Source organism: Euwallacea fornicatus, chromosome 10 (assembly GCF_040115645.1).
Source record: "Euwallacea fornicatus isolate EFF26 chromosome 10, ASM4011564v1, whole genome shotgun sequence".
Taxonomy (NCBI): Eukaryota; Metazoa; Arthropoda; class Insecta; order Coleoptera; family Curculionidae; genus Euwallacea; species Euwallacea fornicatus.
The window spans coordinates 2222825-2239904 of record NC_089550.1 but is presented as its reverse complement, the minus strand read 5'-3'; the positions used below and the strand labels follow the sequence as shown (position 1 = coordinate 2239904).

Below are 17080 nucleotides of genomic sequence, written 5' to 3'. Positions count from 1 at the left end.
CCAAAGTTTTAGTTTCCTATTTTCTTAGTTTATTTAATTTGATCAATTTTTTTAGGTCATAATCTTATAATTATTTTTCAGTTTTTAATGTGCTTCATTTTAGGGTTATCTAAAGCACTTTTGCACATTATTTAGTACATACTAATGCTAGATTTCATCTTTATTTATTTGCATGTCTTTAGCTTTAGTCATACCACGTTCTACCAGTGTTTTATTGCCACGTTCTACCAGTTTCTCTTTGCCATGTTTTCCCAGATTTATGTTCTTAGTTTCTTAGTTGGTATTTTTCTCTTTTCTGAGCTCTATTTGAATAATTTTGAACACTATTATGATACATGCACTGTTATTAGTTATTCGCAGGTATTAAATACGCTGAGATATATAAAATTACGTAGAAAATTTTAAAGTAATGAAAAAAGATTCATTTAAAATGTTTAAAGTGTCTGTGGTTTGTTTTTTTTTGCTTTTTACGTTTCTCTTTTATTTTTTAATATTTGCACAATGAAGTTGTTTTGTTTTTTTATCCTGAATCATTTCCCTGAAAATGTCACCGAATTTGAAGGTTTGCCAATTTCCGGACGTACGATGTCACCTACAAACCATAGAATTTTTGAAAATCATCATCGTATCAAAAATGGTTTAAAATATGATACGCTGTGCCAAAGTCAATCTAATTTTTCAATATCATATATTTTTCTCATTCCCTTACCATCTTTTATTGTTTTTATATTTTATTTAATCACTTTTTGAACTAATGGAGTTAACCGCATATTTTCTGAATTTCTAAATTCTTAGATTATTGATAAACTCATATTTACAATGACGCAACGAAAGTTAAACACGTTTTGAATTTTGTTCGATTTCCAGCTAATTTTGCTTCAGTTCACCAATTTTCGTGATTGAAATGATATGGAAAAACTTGCAAATGAAAACGGTTTTGAAATCGGGGGGAATATATTACAACTGTCCAACTTCTGAATTTCAATTTTATCTATTCATGTGTTGAGGTACCTAACTTATCTCATTTCGCATCTCATTTTGCTTTTATTAATGGTTATATGAAAAGCTTCACCAGTCTTAAAACATAACGTTTTGAATTACTTGAACTCGTTCCACTGAAGCCGATTAAGATTTCTTCATTTTAATGCAAATTGAGGAGTCTAATCAGAACTTTCCAGATTGTGAAAAGTTGATGGAAATGGATAATTGGTGATCAAACACCTGATCTAACAAAAGGCATTTCTTGAGACAAAAGATTCTATTGATACAGCCTCTCCTTTCGTAATCAAGAATGACTACAACCTCATTCACAGCACATTACAGCGTCACACCTCATATTTACACGGCACCGACATGGCAAAAGTCAACGATCTATTCACCCAGTGCCAACTGCGGCACGACCTTGTTGGACTAAACGGCAGAAGATGGAGAGAAGAAGACGAAGAATCGAAAGAGGTAAAACGGCACAAAGGCGCGGCGCGTACCGTCAAACAGCGAACCTAACGGGCTGTATAACTGTACCCAGGAGGCGCTGGTAACCCAGTGCGGTGGTACCGCTATCCGTCAGCCGGTTAGGCCGAATCGTGATTCCCATAATAAACGATGTGTGTGCGTAATTTCATTTCTCACTATTGAGTAATGTTGCATAATGATTGGATAGAGCCTGGCGCATCTGCATATTGTTGCCTTAATAAGGCGGTACCGTGAGATATTAATTGGAAATGGTTTTCATGGCCGCCGCTGCCGATGGTCGTCTATAATTAATTATCGGTTGGATAAGGGAAATGTAGGCTCTTTCTTCCAACTTCCTTGTGTATCGATATTTCACCACTCACATTAGGATGATGAGTCTTGTCACTCCTAACTAGATCCGTTATGTTGGTTCTCGGATCTCCTCCACTGGAAAAATCACTGGATTCGATGGGTGCCTTGGAATGTATATACTGACACTTCTAAATAATTTATTTGATCGTAGAAGTAACTCGAAGAATAACATATAAACCTTAAAAAACTGCTCGAATGTAGAAGAAGCTGGAACTAAAACGCGCTGAGTGTCCTTGAATACAAGATTCCGGGACGTCATCGAAAATTTGCAAAATATGACAGAATTGCGGTTGACTTCAGATTAATATAGACGAAGATACTTGACTATGCAAAAAATGGCTATAACTGTATACGTCTAACGGTTCCTGAGATGGTCTGATGGGTCTATGAAATGGGAATGGAGAGAAACTAAATGATAGATCGATCGACGTATGATCTATCATTCCCTGAGTGCCAAACAACAAATTTGAAATGATGGAACCCTCGTTTTCCGTTTTAGCTCGTGTCTTTTTTGTTCCATTTCCTTCTAGTATCCTCTGGAATTAGAAATTTAATGTACAGCAAACAACAAAAACTATTAAGTGGTATGTTGTTTCCCACGACCACGTACGAAATATCCATAACCCGTTCTAAATGATCCTTAGAAAATTAGCACTATCCTTAAGCTGTGCGTTAAAAGCATTACGTGTTGCGTTGATTAATCAGCGAGAAAACTTAAAAAATTGAACATAAACATAAAATTTTGATGACAAATGTTTTTTGGTATTAGTCAGTTACGCTCAATATGTCCCTATCAATAACTTAGCTGAAGCTAACGTGTTTCCGAGACAGCCGGAAGATGTTATTTTGGAAACCAAAGGTTCAGCGAGGTGTCAAAATTATTGATTTGTCGGCCACTACCCCCAAAATCATTAGTAAGGGGTGTAAAAGGCTTCGGCGAACCATCGAAAAACTTTACTTGGTCGGGTGGCCGTAAAACACCTCTCGCTTAAATTCTTTGATTTTTAACTTAAATTAACTTTCTCAGGCAAGCCGCATTCGAGCGAGAGACAGATGACGAATTCGGGCACTCGCATCAGTGAGGCAACGTGGAGCGAGCGAAAGCTAAATGCATCCATCTAACATGTCACCAAACATCATAGTGAGACAAGGACAATCACGTAGTGCAGCTATATAGCCGTGTTGAGTGTGCACTGTGTACTGGGGCGGATACCTGAATTCGCCATCTGTCAACCGTAATCAGAACCACGTGCAAAAGGAAAACGGTCAAGGAGTATAACGAATGGCGTCCACTATAAGTGCCTGTCCATCTACATGAGCAAAATTTAAAATTTGCAAATTTACATAAATGTTCCGCCATACGCCTCTGGAATATAGAGAACTTTTCGATTGCATGATGGCGCTGTCAAATCCGAAATTTTACTTGAAAAAATGAGAGAGCTAAGGAGTGGATCGTTGAAACGGTCCCGGTAAAGCTGTTGATAATCATTTTTCCGTGTTTTAACATTTTACTTTGGGAATATTCGTACGTATTATTCCGAAGGGCGCCACTGCTTGGTCAACCCAGAACCAGTGAAGTGCAATTAATTTAATACTAACTATATAAAGAGATCGAAAACGATTTGGTGTCATGCGAAGGAAATTCTATAAGGACATAAGAGTTTTTCGATAAGAGAGAATTTGCCTAAAAAACAGATAAGGAGCGGAGCCCTAATAAGGAAAATTCAAGAATATTTAAACATTCTATTGTGCATGTGATTTTCATTGAATAATGACATACTATTATATTAGAATTATAAATCACTCTATAAATCACAGCCCAACTACAGCCTTCTCAGGTGTAATAAATCGCAAAACTCGAATTCAAGGCGGAACGGAAAAACAATATCAAAGGACACTTGGTCGATAATTCGGTGCTCCATACCGTAATGATGATCATTTTTCTTTTTTTTTAACGTGTTTAATTTTTTCATCGAATTATCAGTAGATCCTCAACACCCGTCTTTCCACCACTGTTGACGAACTTTATATTATCAATTTCTGTGACACCCTGTGTAAAGCTCGTTTAGGGTTAGGTTTATGATTACAGTCCTTAAAATAAAATTTGAAATCATGCGCTATTGTGAAATTGATCGTTCACTATCCCATAATTAGGATACCAACTTTTAGGTGGTATATTGCCTTAGGGTCATCACCTAGTGATAATAACATTCCCCGGTGGATAGTTCCCATGGAAACGAAATAAGAGTTAAAATCCCTGTATTTACTTCTATGGGGGTTATCCTCCCGATACAGTCATCTAGGCTTAGTTTATTCTCAAGTTTTACATTAATTTAATGTCGAGCGTATCCTCAATAGAAATCTCTATTAATTTAAAATATGTCCATCATACATCAACGAGTTATACCGGAAATTTTTTACTATTGGGGTAAATTACCTGTCATAGTATTAGGGGGTGAGGTGGTGGTTGTAGATCTGGAGGACGTATTCGTCGAAGCCGTCGTCTCTTGTGCGGACACCGGTGCAGGTGGGGGTGTGGGTTCCCTGTGGTTCGCAGGGGCATCCTCCACCTCCTGCAGCTCGATGGTGATGACTTGGTTCTCTTGTTGGGCCGCCAGTTTTCCCGATTGATTCGCGGTTATATAAGAGGCGACTATAGGTTGACTTATACGCTATTTACCTTACTGACACCGATGCATCGAGAAAAATTTTTATCAAAATCGCTTTGTCGCTTATAAAGCCGTAACGTGTCGAACATCAAGATTGCAAAAGTAAAAAAACACCGAAAACGCCCTTTAAACACCGAATTGGAATTAAAAATTCTGGTGTAAATTCAGTCAAGCCGATGGTGATCAGTCTGGGTAACAGTCTTATAAGAATGTTTTAATTTATTTACTAATTTTTGTGTGTTTAATTTTAATATTGCTTTTACCGTAGATTGAATCAGACATAGGAAAACGAAAGTTTAAGTACGTAATTCGGATAAAAATGTGACGAATAAACAATTGGAATTTGACTAAGGTAGTTAACAACAACTATTAGAGATCTGAGAACTCAACGTGGATATAGATAAACTATGTGAAAAACATATATAGATATTAAGGTACCGATTAGGACACGAAAACACTTCAAAAGTGAATCACAAAAAACCGAACACATTAGGGTTGAACGTCGTCATGTCTTTTCCACACTAGAGAGTTTGCTGCTTCTTTGATCAATAATTTTTTTAAATCGATTTAAGCGCGTAGGTGCTGCCGGTAACCCTCTTTTGCCCTTTTCACGTTTAGGGCGGAAAAACTACCCTTCGCAGGGCCGAAACTCAACAATACTCCGAAACCCGGTAGAAAATTTTCACGTTTTTATGTATTAAGTCTGTATTATTTGTGTACGCTGTGGTTTAGTTCGCGTTTCCACCGGCAGGGGGTGAAGCGTCGAGCCGGGATTACAAGGGGGAAAATCTATGAAGACGTTTCCCAACATGCGGAAGTATTCAGGGACGCGCGCATGTTTTCGGACATGTACAAATTTAACCGGAAACCCTCCTGTGTTGCCAAATTTTCCGCTATTCTCATTCAGCGAGGGCAAAATATCCGGTAAAAAAATCGTTAAAAGATGGCTCCAAAGAAGATCTGGCAACGGTCCGGTTTGTTTTATTCGACACAGGGTTAGTCCGTAACGTCACCGTTCACATGTACAGGGTGAAAATGAATGAAAATATGGGTTAGTGGGTAAGCGGTAGTTCTCTGTATGGGGTGTGAAAAGTTGGAGAATGCCCAAGAAACCGGAAATAATTTGATCTTGATGATAATCTCTTTTTAGGCAAGGCTCTATGTATTTTTATATATTCCACTTTTTATCTCTTAATATTTTAGCACTAAAATTTGATTATTTTTTCGTTGCAATTTTCACGTTTTGTAAGTGCTCTTTCTTGTCCAGATTTGTCTTTAATTTTATCCGAAGGTGCCACCCGCGAATTCCTTTTTGTTTCATATTTTTAGCATAAACTTGTTCCTATTTGTTTGAAATCTTGTTTACCTTCTTTTGTGTAGGTTTCCGTTTTCTCCTGATGCATATCGACTTTGTACTGATCTTCAACTTACCTGCTTTTTATTTTTCTTTATGTGTGTTTTTTAAATCTTCTTTTAATTAAAATGCTTCATTCCTCTTTGCTTTGATCCAAGCTATTTCCTTCCCAAAAAGTGATTTCTTGGAGCCATGTTTGTTTCATAATTTATTCCCCCTTCATTTTTGTTTATTAATATAATTTCATCACAAATTTTTAGAAACTCGCTTCTAGACATAGCGAACAATTTGAAGAAAAATGCATCAATATCGATAATTAATATTCTCTTATTCGGTATTAGATTTCTAACCTTGCTACGCATCCTTATTTGTTCTTTGAACTGCTCTACCTTCTGAATATTTGCATGAATGAATCTCTAGACCAGCCCAATTCGCCTCAAAAAATATTCTCGAAGAATTAGCTTCTCTAGCTATTTGGAAAAAGTCTCTAGTGCTGGAAATCTTTTCTTCTTTCTGTTTTCTGTCTGCGTTGATTCAATACATTTTACCTGCACATGCATAAAAATAGAGTCGCATCCTTTCTTGGCTTCGAAAACTTCTTTCTGCTAAATTTCTCAGGACAATTCTACCATTCTTCGATTTCTATCTCTGTTGGAGGATTGATCTAAGAGTTATCATTATCAAATATTGTAAGTTATAAAAACATTTGGAAGATTAGAGGTATTATTTTGTTTTCATTTCTGACTACACATTTTTAGCCCCATCCGAAGCCCTCACTCCAACTTGATCCTATACAGGATGTCATTCCAAGCCAAACGCGATAAATATGATCGAATCCATGGGCAACCCATTCGGGGAGCGTTGCGTGTCTCTGTTCACAGGAAAAAATTGATCGCGTAAGAAAGTGCGTGTGCCAGAAGTATACGGGGTGATGAACTTTATATTATACTCGCGTCGGAATGAGGATATATTTTAGTACTTGAATGGCTACAAATACCACAAGTATAAGAGTTAACCAATATCGCGAAATGGCCATCATTGCGGTCTCTGCTCTCTCACAAAAAAGGTGCGTTGTAAAGGTCGGCGACCGGCCAAACCGCCAAAAATCATGCATAATGGGCAACCGAAGCCTGCGGTGCCGAATCTCTACCGACCAGCAACCAAATAAAACGACCAAGAGGAATCCGGCTGCAGTTATTGCGGTCTCTTCATGATCTCGTAAATTTGACTTTAAAAAAACTTCGAGACGCTTATTTCCACGTAATTACGTGGCCGAAAAAAAGAGGCAAAGGGCAATAGCCAGGGAGCGAAACGCCTCCTTGCCTGTCACTCCCATGTCAGGGCTGTACTCAACATTCATTTATCTCGTAGGGTAAATCAGTGTCGAATTACGTCATATCGCATGGTTCATAGACCTTGAATACGCTTAGTAAGGAAATAATAGATAATACTCCCACGCTATCCTTCAGGTGGGCCTCGCGTCTCGAATTCACCCGGTGCCAGATGCAGAGGATCGGGTGTCCCGTGTAGGTACTGTTAGGTGGCAAGATTTCGGTACAGGTAGCGCTTAAAAAAGCAAATTTTTATACCTGCTGATTGATTGATACTTTCAAATTTCAATGGCTATTTACTTGACGAACTGGAATATGCAGGGTGTTTCTTGAATGTCAGGCAAAAATTTAGGGGGAAATTTTCTGAGTAACTTTAAGAATTTTTTTTTCCTTTGACAACTTTGGGAAAAATGCTTTGTTCCCTAGACACAAGGCCATAAATGTTTATTGTGCGTTTAAAATGAGCGTAGCGAGATAGGATGATTCTTGAAAACAACACTAGTAAACACGTTGAACGTCATTTAATTTGAGTTCGTTTCCAAATTTGTTACTTTCAATCTTTTTTTTTATCATGAATACTTGTACGAATGCTACGATGACTGACATGCAGTTCATGTATGGACATGCCGATTAAAATTCATTACGGATCAGGCAATTTTACATTGAACGATTTCCGGCCTGTAATATTTCCAATTGAAAAATGTTCGAAAGGATTCATCTACATCTTCGTGAAACAGGTACATTAAAAGGAAGTGGAGGTGCAGGAAGACTAGTGACAGAATTGAAAGAAAATGTGCTAGGAAGGAAGGAAGGAAAAGGAGATACTTTTACTAGAAAAATTGGAAGGGCTTTGGATATTACTAATGAGAATGCGTGGAAGATTTTGAGGGAAAATTTGTTATACCTGTATCACATACAAAGGTGTTCAGGCACTTCTTGCTACAGATTCTTTCTTAAGAATTGCATTTCGTCAATGGATTTTGCACACATTAGTGCAAATTCCGCAACTACTGTCGTTGATTCTTTTTGCCGATGAAGCAAGTTTCTAGATAATTGCCTCTAGAAATTTTCATCACATTCATGCATGGGCCGAAGAAACTCCATAAGAAGTACTAGAAGTTAATTTTCAACACCAATTTTCGTTAAACGTCTGAGTTGGAATGTTGGGTAATTGGCTAATTGAACGACTATTTCTATCAGAAAGACTTACAGGCGCAGTTTATCGTAACTTTTTGGAACAAACACTCCCCGAATTCCTTGAAGATGTACCATTGGCAACCAGAAATGTAGTGTGGTTTGTGCACGAAGGAGCATTAGCGCATTTTAGTAGGATTGTTTGCCAATTTTTAACGGAAAACATATGGAAATCGCTGGATAGGTCGTGGGGGACCTCACTTATGGCCGGCTAGATCCCCGGATTTGATCACCCTGGACTATTTCCTATGGGGTAATTTAGAATCATTAGTTTACACCAATCCGGTGGGAAACCTGGGAGATTTGAGAAATCGCATAATTGATGGGTGCAATTCAATAGAAAACAATTCTGGTATATTTGAAAGACGAGGAAGACAAGGAGAAAATTAGAAGCATGCATCCAAGATGGCGGCATTAATTTTGAACAATTATTGTATCTTTTAATCAATTTCAGAAAAACATTTATCAGCTTGTGTGTAGGGAACAAAGTATTTTTCCTAAAATCGTCAAGGGCAAACAGTTCTCAAGATTACTCAAAAAATCGCCCCCTAAATTTTTGGCTAACATTTAGGAACCACACCGTATATATAGTCATACTATTGGAAAATCCCTCGTTACGTTCAAAACGATCGAAATTTATATTCTTAAAGAGTTTGCGCTGCATTTGAAGTCCGATTCACACTATCGTGAAACGACGGATTTGTTTACCGATAAATGACACCGCAACAAAGATAAATAGGGAGGATTTCGACTGGTAAACACGCGCTATTTGACAGCTTTTAAGACGTACGATTTGCTTTTGTTATCAATTTTAGTAAAGAGTGCGATATTGAGGTAGAACTCTGAGATTCTTGAAGGTTGAATATTGAAGGAATGTTCAAATTTCTACGGAAATTTCTCTGGAATTGCACATTTCCTATTAGATTCAAGCAGTTCAGCACAATGAGAAATTCACGAGACGATCTATTTAGATTTATGCCGGCTGGCTAAAATGGGACCGGCCTTTCAACAGTGCTAAAGATCAATCCATCGACATCAAAATCAAAACTTGAAATCTTTATAACTGACACATGCCGATTACATGTCAATTGTCAAGCATAGACAATTGCAAACTGTCATGCCTCGAAATAACTGCATCAAACCAATCAGAACACGTTCAAAATCATGTACTAGCGGGGGACATCAATAATTGCTTTTGTATACAGGGTGGACCAATGATAATGTCGCACCTCCGTTTCCAATATTTGAAATGAAAATGTGCAAAGGCGCTCTGACCTTTCGCCTTTTGATTCGACGGGAACAATTCTTTAAGGTATTTTCAACCCTTCACCTCTACTTCTGAGCAGGCGTGACATTTATCCTGAATATTTTTTATAGAAAGGGCTGTCGAATGATACATCGTTAAAGATAGTTATATCGTGTTGATAATCTCGAAGATGGAAGACATTGTCATTATCTCCCTTGATATGACAGCTTGTCAAATTTTTGGGAAAAAAGCTTCTGGCTAATTATTAATTTATGACAATAAGAGCCGCAGATTTCAAAGTGAGGGTAGGAAGACCTTTAAACGTGAGATATCACTGAATCGTTTTGACGGAGACGTGTTTTGCCCCTCAAATTTAAAGGGTACGTTTTATTTTTTGTTATTTTCTCCTTATTAAAAGAGGGTAAATGAGAAAAGGGTTTATATTGCTCTTTTGATCTAATTATTAAATGATGAACACGACCTCCATACAAGGAAATAAATTTTGTTCTAAGCGTTGTCTTCCTTTACATAAGATATCGGGTGTATTTTGGTGGAATCCACGAACCATAAAATAATGTAATCATAATGAATGGTCAACTAGAAGTCTTTCCCGTCAGGTTTTGACGAGGTCTCATATTCACGAGGATAATAGCAGTGACTCCACACTTGGAAATTATAATCAGGGTGAAACTACCATCAAAATGAGGTATCACTTGCCACCCCTCCTCGTTTGAATCCTCAGGGGTAATTGTTATCCCTGCTCAGGGGTTGAAAATACAACGAAAAACTGCTCACCTCGAATCATTCGAGCGTTTTTATACATTTTTATTTTAAATACCGAAACTCGCGAGGCAAAATTTTTGTTGAGCCACCGTGTACGTTAAAGAAACTTGGTAGTAATCGGTCGACGGAATAAAATATTGAAAGTCTCAGAAACGACTTCACCATTTTACAATAATTTCCGGCGTTCAGAGCATAAAAGTGAAATGCGAGCGTGATTCAGCTTTCCAGAGGTTACGAGATACCTTATCATGATCACCGAAAAATCTAGAATTTCCTGTAATTCTGCTGCAAATTATGAATGCACTTCCTCGGGAAAAACAAGGGCTAAATCGAGAATGAAGCAACCACCAATTTATTATTATTACCTTTCAATTAAATTTAATTTACTTCATTAAATATCTACAAACTCCATTACTTCATGAATTTTAATGTGCGAACAATCGATCGACTGCATATATGGAAATCGAATGCAAATGGCCATCACCCATCAGCCACTGGGCTGTTTAATATTGGACCCACGAGCGTAAACAACGTTTTAAGCCGCAATTTGGAAAGAAATTTCGAGGTGTGTCCTTTTACAGCTATTCTCCAATTCGAGAAACGGTATTTGATGACCGTCCATTAAGTTTCTTATTTTTATGTCGAAAGCCAAAAAAAAAAAAAAAAAATTATGGATGTTCTTACACGGTCCTGCCTACACCTCAGATTTCTTCAACTATTGAGTGAATTTAAAATTCTTACCTCTTATAGTGCTGGGCATCGTAGCATTCCCTCTTGGGCTGTTCACAGACTCAAAGTAGAAACTAAAACTATTTGTACTAAATATTCCCCTTAAACCCTCAAACCCTTAATAATAAGTAACAGAAACTTAATTGTCCAGTGCCCGAGCCAGGTTAGTCCTTTTTCTTTTTAAAAGTCCCAAAAGTTCCACGAAACATTTTGCCTTCACTTCGGTTGTTTCTACGTCTGGTAGATCATCTCGATGGGTTCGACTAAAAGAAAAATGGGAAATCAAAGTTAATTCTGGCAGCTGCGAATTCCTCATACTAATCACCGCAAAGCAACAACCCTCTCTACCTTATTACACAAGCCACCCTTCCTTCTCCCCCTGTGCTTTTAATGAGGATTAATCGCCCAAATAAAACCCAGCGTAATCAGATATTTTAATGTTAAAGACACTTTCGGTATTCACGCAACACGAAAGGTCAACGTCTTTCCCCCGAATCGTGCGAATTGCCATTTTATCCATTAGTGGACAGAAGGGTCTAGTTCCAGCCAATCAGATGTTGTAAGATATTCTTGGGGTTATTCACATTGTTTTATCTTGGTAAATAATTAATGTATTTGATGACGATTTAACATTTTTTCCTGCAGTCATGCTGTCTAATATAAAATGCAAAATCACGATTGGGTTAAAGCATTTCCATATTTGTAGGACGTGCACGCTGGCTCAGCATTGGAAAAAGTGTTACATAGGCAATTATTAGTCACTTAATTGCTGGAATTATTTCGAGAAATGTAAATGTTGTTGCGTTAGCTATTAAATAAGCACTTTCTTCGTTATTCTTGTCTGATATGTACGAGGAAATAAAATTACATTGTTGGTAAAGTGCGGCTGTGTGGCTCGAATCACTCGATTTTATCGCATTTGGCATGGGAATTGATCATTTTAATAAACGACAGCTATCTACGTGTTTTCCCATCCATACCCAAGAAAAAAAGTTTCGCTTGACATACACAGCAAGAATTTTTAAAACTCCGAATGGTAACACACGTGACGAGTGAAGAAAACGATACTTTCCCGCACGGGGGCAAGGAGGGGAAGGCGCGAAACGCACATGCGCATTTTAGGTACAACATTTGCAGAATACATCAAGTCGGGATTCAGTAATGTGCCGAAATGGGCATTTTCATTTGAGGAATCAAACGTAGATTTGCTACTTCTGGATTTATTGAAAAAATGCGCTTCCCAGTGAGCGCGGAAAAGTAACTTTCGCGTAATCGGTGCTGTACAGAAGCACTGCCCAATCGTAAAAAATTAAAGCGCGGGAAATTATCGGGTTCAAAATTAAATTGGCAATAACATGAAGAAGGCTGCAAAGGAAAAAAAATCATGGAGGGAAGAACTGGGAATAGAAATTACAAAATTTGAATTCAATCGATCGAAAGAGTGAACGAAATGCGGTAAAATGATACTATAGATTTTATAGAGAGAAATTCAACATGGGAAGAGAAAATTAAGTTAAAAATTATAGCTGTCATAAAATATTAAAATAAAAAAATCGGAGAGGGAAAATTACAAAAAAAGTATTGTTTTAATGACGCAAAATAACTCTAAAATGTTACTTTTACTGCCTAAGGAATATAATGCAATTTTTATTGCCAAAGCAGAATTTCTTTGACCTGAAGCTACAGTAAAATTGAAATTGAATTTTAATGTGCGCAGAGTATCTTGAAACGGTACGCCAATTCGCTAGCCAGAAATTCTTTGAGCATATAGAGAACTAAAGGCAAAAATGGAATTACTATTTCTCAAAAATGTTAGATGTACAGGGTGTTAAAATTCATTCGCAATTTTTTTTCTTTATAGCTCTTAAAGTTTTGAAAATATTAAGTAGGAATTTGAAGATCGCTAATGATTTCTGAATCAAACCTGACGACATAAAGTATATATCCTAAATATTTTCTTACCTAAAGGTTACCATCCGAGATTTTACTCAACACAAGAATTTGATATTCTCACATCTCTAAAAGAATAATTCGATCCATGTGGAAGCTTTATTTCAACGCTATATTTATTTAATAGAAATGTAGACAAAACTACAATGAAGACATTTATTTCTTCCATTCGAGCAAATATAATATATCTTACTGATGAATTTAAACGCACCCATTATAATACGTTAATATGTTATTTAATTGAAGCATCTATTTTTTACTATACACAGATACGTCTGCCTTGTTTGCTTATATCTTTAAAGTAACATTTTTCTGGAATCGTTATCATACTTTTTTTGCGATACGATATTGGCATTTATTTGTCAACATTCGTATCTTGCATTCAATTTAAAATTTTTTTATTTCTTATCTTTCTCCGTGCCTGCCAACGTTTTCTAATTATTTGCAAAAGTACCCGGGTTCCCAGGTGTATTTCTAGGTGCAAAAAGAATTATTCTACAAATAAGCTCAAAAATTTAATTTAATGAATAAAATTAACCTATTTTTCTTGCAACGTCACAAATTGTCATCGATACCTCATTCTAAAATGTACAATTTTGCTCAAATTATTCCAATATAATTCCCGAGAATCCATCCTTTCTGTACATATCGCCCTTTGTGTCCTGCAAATTTTTGGTACAATTGGAATTTTATTGAAATTCTTGCGTTTCCTCATCCACGTTGAAATTTTCCATTAAAAAATATCGAAACGGCGAACAATGCAATAATTTTGGACAGAGAACACGCCAATGTGCATGAGTATTCGCCATTTCACAGTAACTCAAAGTAAAAATGTCTGTGAATTTTTGCAAAAACTGTAAAAGCTGTTGAAAATACAAAAACGTTCTCAAGTTTTGACACCCTGTATGTCGGAAGCTAAGAGATTTCCCACATATTTTTACATGAGATAAAATTTCTAAACTTGACTTGATTCAAGAGCTCATTATTTTAATTCTTGAATTAATTTATTTTGAATAACTTGAATTGATTTAAATCAAATTCGCTGCCTACCATCAGGATCTCGAAAACCTGATGAGGTGTGAAATCGGTTAAACTCAGGCAAGTTTGCGTATTTAAGTAATTAGACTCGTTCCGAAAATGTTCGAAAAAATCCAATTTTTGATTTGAAGATATTTTTAAAAATAAATATCACTTCCAACCAGGCCTTGTTTCTCTCTATAGGCCGTTAACAGTAGATTTGTACACCAAAGTTTTGGATTTTCGAAACTATCACCGGCTTAATTTTTAAATACGGACCTGATATTTTTATCGCATTTTTTGAAAGGCTTTAATCTCTTTTGTAAGAGCTCATCGCGTTGTGTATTAAGCACATGGTCATTTAAAAAAATATTTCTTTTATCATAAAAATACTTAACAAAAGGGAAAAGTGTTAGGTGTGGTTTGCCGCAAGACTCTGAAAGCCTGAAACGTCGTATTAAAAATTCGATTACTCTGTCTTGTAGAGAACAAGCGCCAATGAGGACGTGACATTCATTCTTAAACATCTCTTTAAATAAGTCCAGAACTAACTAAAAACAACTTGAACGAATTTCAATTTTTGTCAATTATACCCTGAACTAGCCGGAAAGCAATTTTATTCGATATAACAATGCGCAAGTTTGCCTCAATTTAATCAACTTGGCATCGGGTTTGTTACGGTTTTCGAGATCCCAATACCGAACAGCGGATTTGAATACTGCGTCCACAATATACAGGATGTTTCCTAAGTATCTTCCAGGACACAATTTCTTATAGTATTTAAAGAAAAAGTTTTTACATATCTGGGCGGAAACGTTTAGACTCCGAAATACAGGGTGTTGAAATTTTATAAAAATATGCTATTATTTCAAATAAAATTAGAACGGCCAATGCTGGGTTCTTAAAATTTTACAGTTATCGTTCGTTGGTAAAGAGCTACATTTTTAGCATAAAACTAGTTTTTATCTCCCGCCAATGGCGTAGTTAAGCGTGAGTCAGTGATGGTAAAATGTAGCACGCCAATGGATTTTTTAACATTTTTATCGTTTTTGAACTCTTAACATGTTTGAACAAAAAAAGTCTCTTGATTCTTTTACGTAATACTGACCTATTTTTAGAAAAATTACATGCTTTGATTTTCTGTCGAAACTGATTATTTCTATTATTGTTGTTGTAGGTGCTGGCCATTTTTCTAAGAATTGATTAGTAATAAGCAAAAAAATCGAGAAACCTATTTTGTTGTAAATTGTTAGGAGACCCCGAGATTAATAAAAATGTTTAAGAGAAACCATTGGCGTTCTACATTTTATGCCTGACTCGCACTTAACTACGCTACTGGAGGCAGATAAAAACTGATTTTATACTAAAAATGGCCTTTATCAACATGCAATAAACGCAAAACCTTATGAACCTGGCATTGACGGTACCAAATTTATTTCAAGTAACGATGTGTAATTTTTCAATTTTCAATACTCTGCATCCGGGAATCTCAGCATTTCCGGCCACAAGTTTATAGGAACCTTTTTCCTTTAAATGCCACAAGAAATAGTGTACTCAAATTACGGACCGTACTTGGGAAACACCCTGTATATTTTAAATCAGAAAACCGAAATACTTTAGGTTTAAAGAGAAATATACAGGGTGTTCTATTAAAATGTGAAATTGATGGTGTTTTGATAATTTCCAATACTTATTTGTTCCTCCTTTTGGCAGCCTCAAAAGACGTGTAACAGAGACGAAATTATAACACTTTTAAGTTTAAAACTTTATTCTACAACTTGACGGAAAAACTACGGTTTCCTAGGAAAATATAGCCGCAATATAGCGACCGCGATATTCCGTCAATCATACTCCCGACGACAATAATCGTCTTGTCAACTTAACAAACTACATAAATGTAAAATGTGCGATTAACGTTATGTAGCGGCCGCTACATTTCCGCACTGCTCTCCTAGAAAGCTCCAGTTTAGGACTGTAAAGGGCTGGCAAATTAAAGATGAAAGCCCAGTACAAGCTGTCTTTGGGGTTAACTCAAAAGAAATAAAAGTAATTGAAAAAACTTTTAATTTTAAAAAGATGGACGTTTTTGCACGAGAAACTTAAAAGCGAGGCTGAATTAAAATAATTATTTTTATAAAAAAAAAGGACAGTTTTAGCCCTTATCTTGGACCTTGCTCGATGCCGCACCAAATTAACTTCCGTCTACCGGAATGACTGTGCAGACCCTAAGATTTTGTATGTTTACCACACGAAAGAGCCCCCTCCTCCCCATATGAGGGTTGAACGGGAGCTAGTTAGAAGGGTGGATTTTTTAAGTGGGCCTCATCGTCAAGGATCCTACATTTCTAAGCAATTTTGTCGGTTGAATTTAATTGATTGAAGATTCTCACCTCCTGCAAAATTGAGGGTTAATCCAAACACTTTTTGAAAAATAACAACAAAACACACAAGTCACGTGAGGTCCACAAAAAAAAAGGGCTTTCCGACGTCACGCGGGAATCCCGGAACCGGCCGAAGCCGGAGTCGCGATTCGAGAGTGGAAATCCCACCAGTGCCGGGGTGGTTTTCCTTGGGGGATGATTCGTGGACAGCAGCACCGGGCAGCAGCACCTGTTGTTGCGCGCTACGTCCGTGACTGAGGCGGCAGGCCAGGTGAGGATACACCAGGGGTCATTGGCATATACCGTCGCCTAACGGGTCCTCTTGGGTTAGCGGTACAAGAGCAGTTAGCTTAGCAGGACCGTGTGTATGGGTTGCCGGCTACGTCACTGTATCGTCTCCGTATATACCAAAAGAGCCGTTGCTGCAACGCGGATGCTGCAACGGCCAACGGTTGTTTCTTGGTGCTACTGCCGATGGTGCCGATTCGCGGTACTGTCAAAACAACTATCTGTCCATTATTACGCCGATATGGTGTTATCGGTTAATTGATTGCGTCTCGGAGGATTTTTTCCGCCTTTTTCTTGGGAGGCGTTTAATCGCC

At 37.1% G+C, this 17080-nt stretch overlaps 1 protein-coding gene across 2 annotated transcripts in view; it reads right to left on the bottom strand.

Annotated features, from left to right (window-relative positions):
• Hr3 (Hormone receptor 3) overlaps positions 1-16742 on the bottom strand; it is a 76313-nt gene extending 59571 nt beyond the window's left edge. Inside the window, exons 1-2 of one of the 2 annotated variants that reach the window (XM_066287012.1) lie at positions 16488-16742; positions 11143-11393 (exon numbers count right to left, since the gene is read on the bottom strand). In XM_066287012.1, coding sequence (XP_066143109.1) covers positions 11143-11161 — 19 coding nt within the window. In that variant the 5' untranslated portion in view covers positions 11162-11393; positions 16488-16742. Of the gene's footprint in view, positions 1-4261; positions 5215-11142; positions 11394-16487 lie in introns of those variants that run through there. The other variant, XM_066287013.1, reaches the window with a different exon arrangement.
• Between the last annotated feature and the right edge of the window lie 338 nt (positions 16743-17080).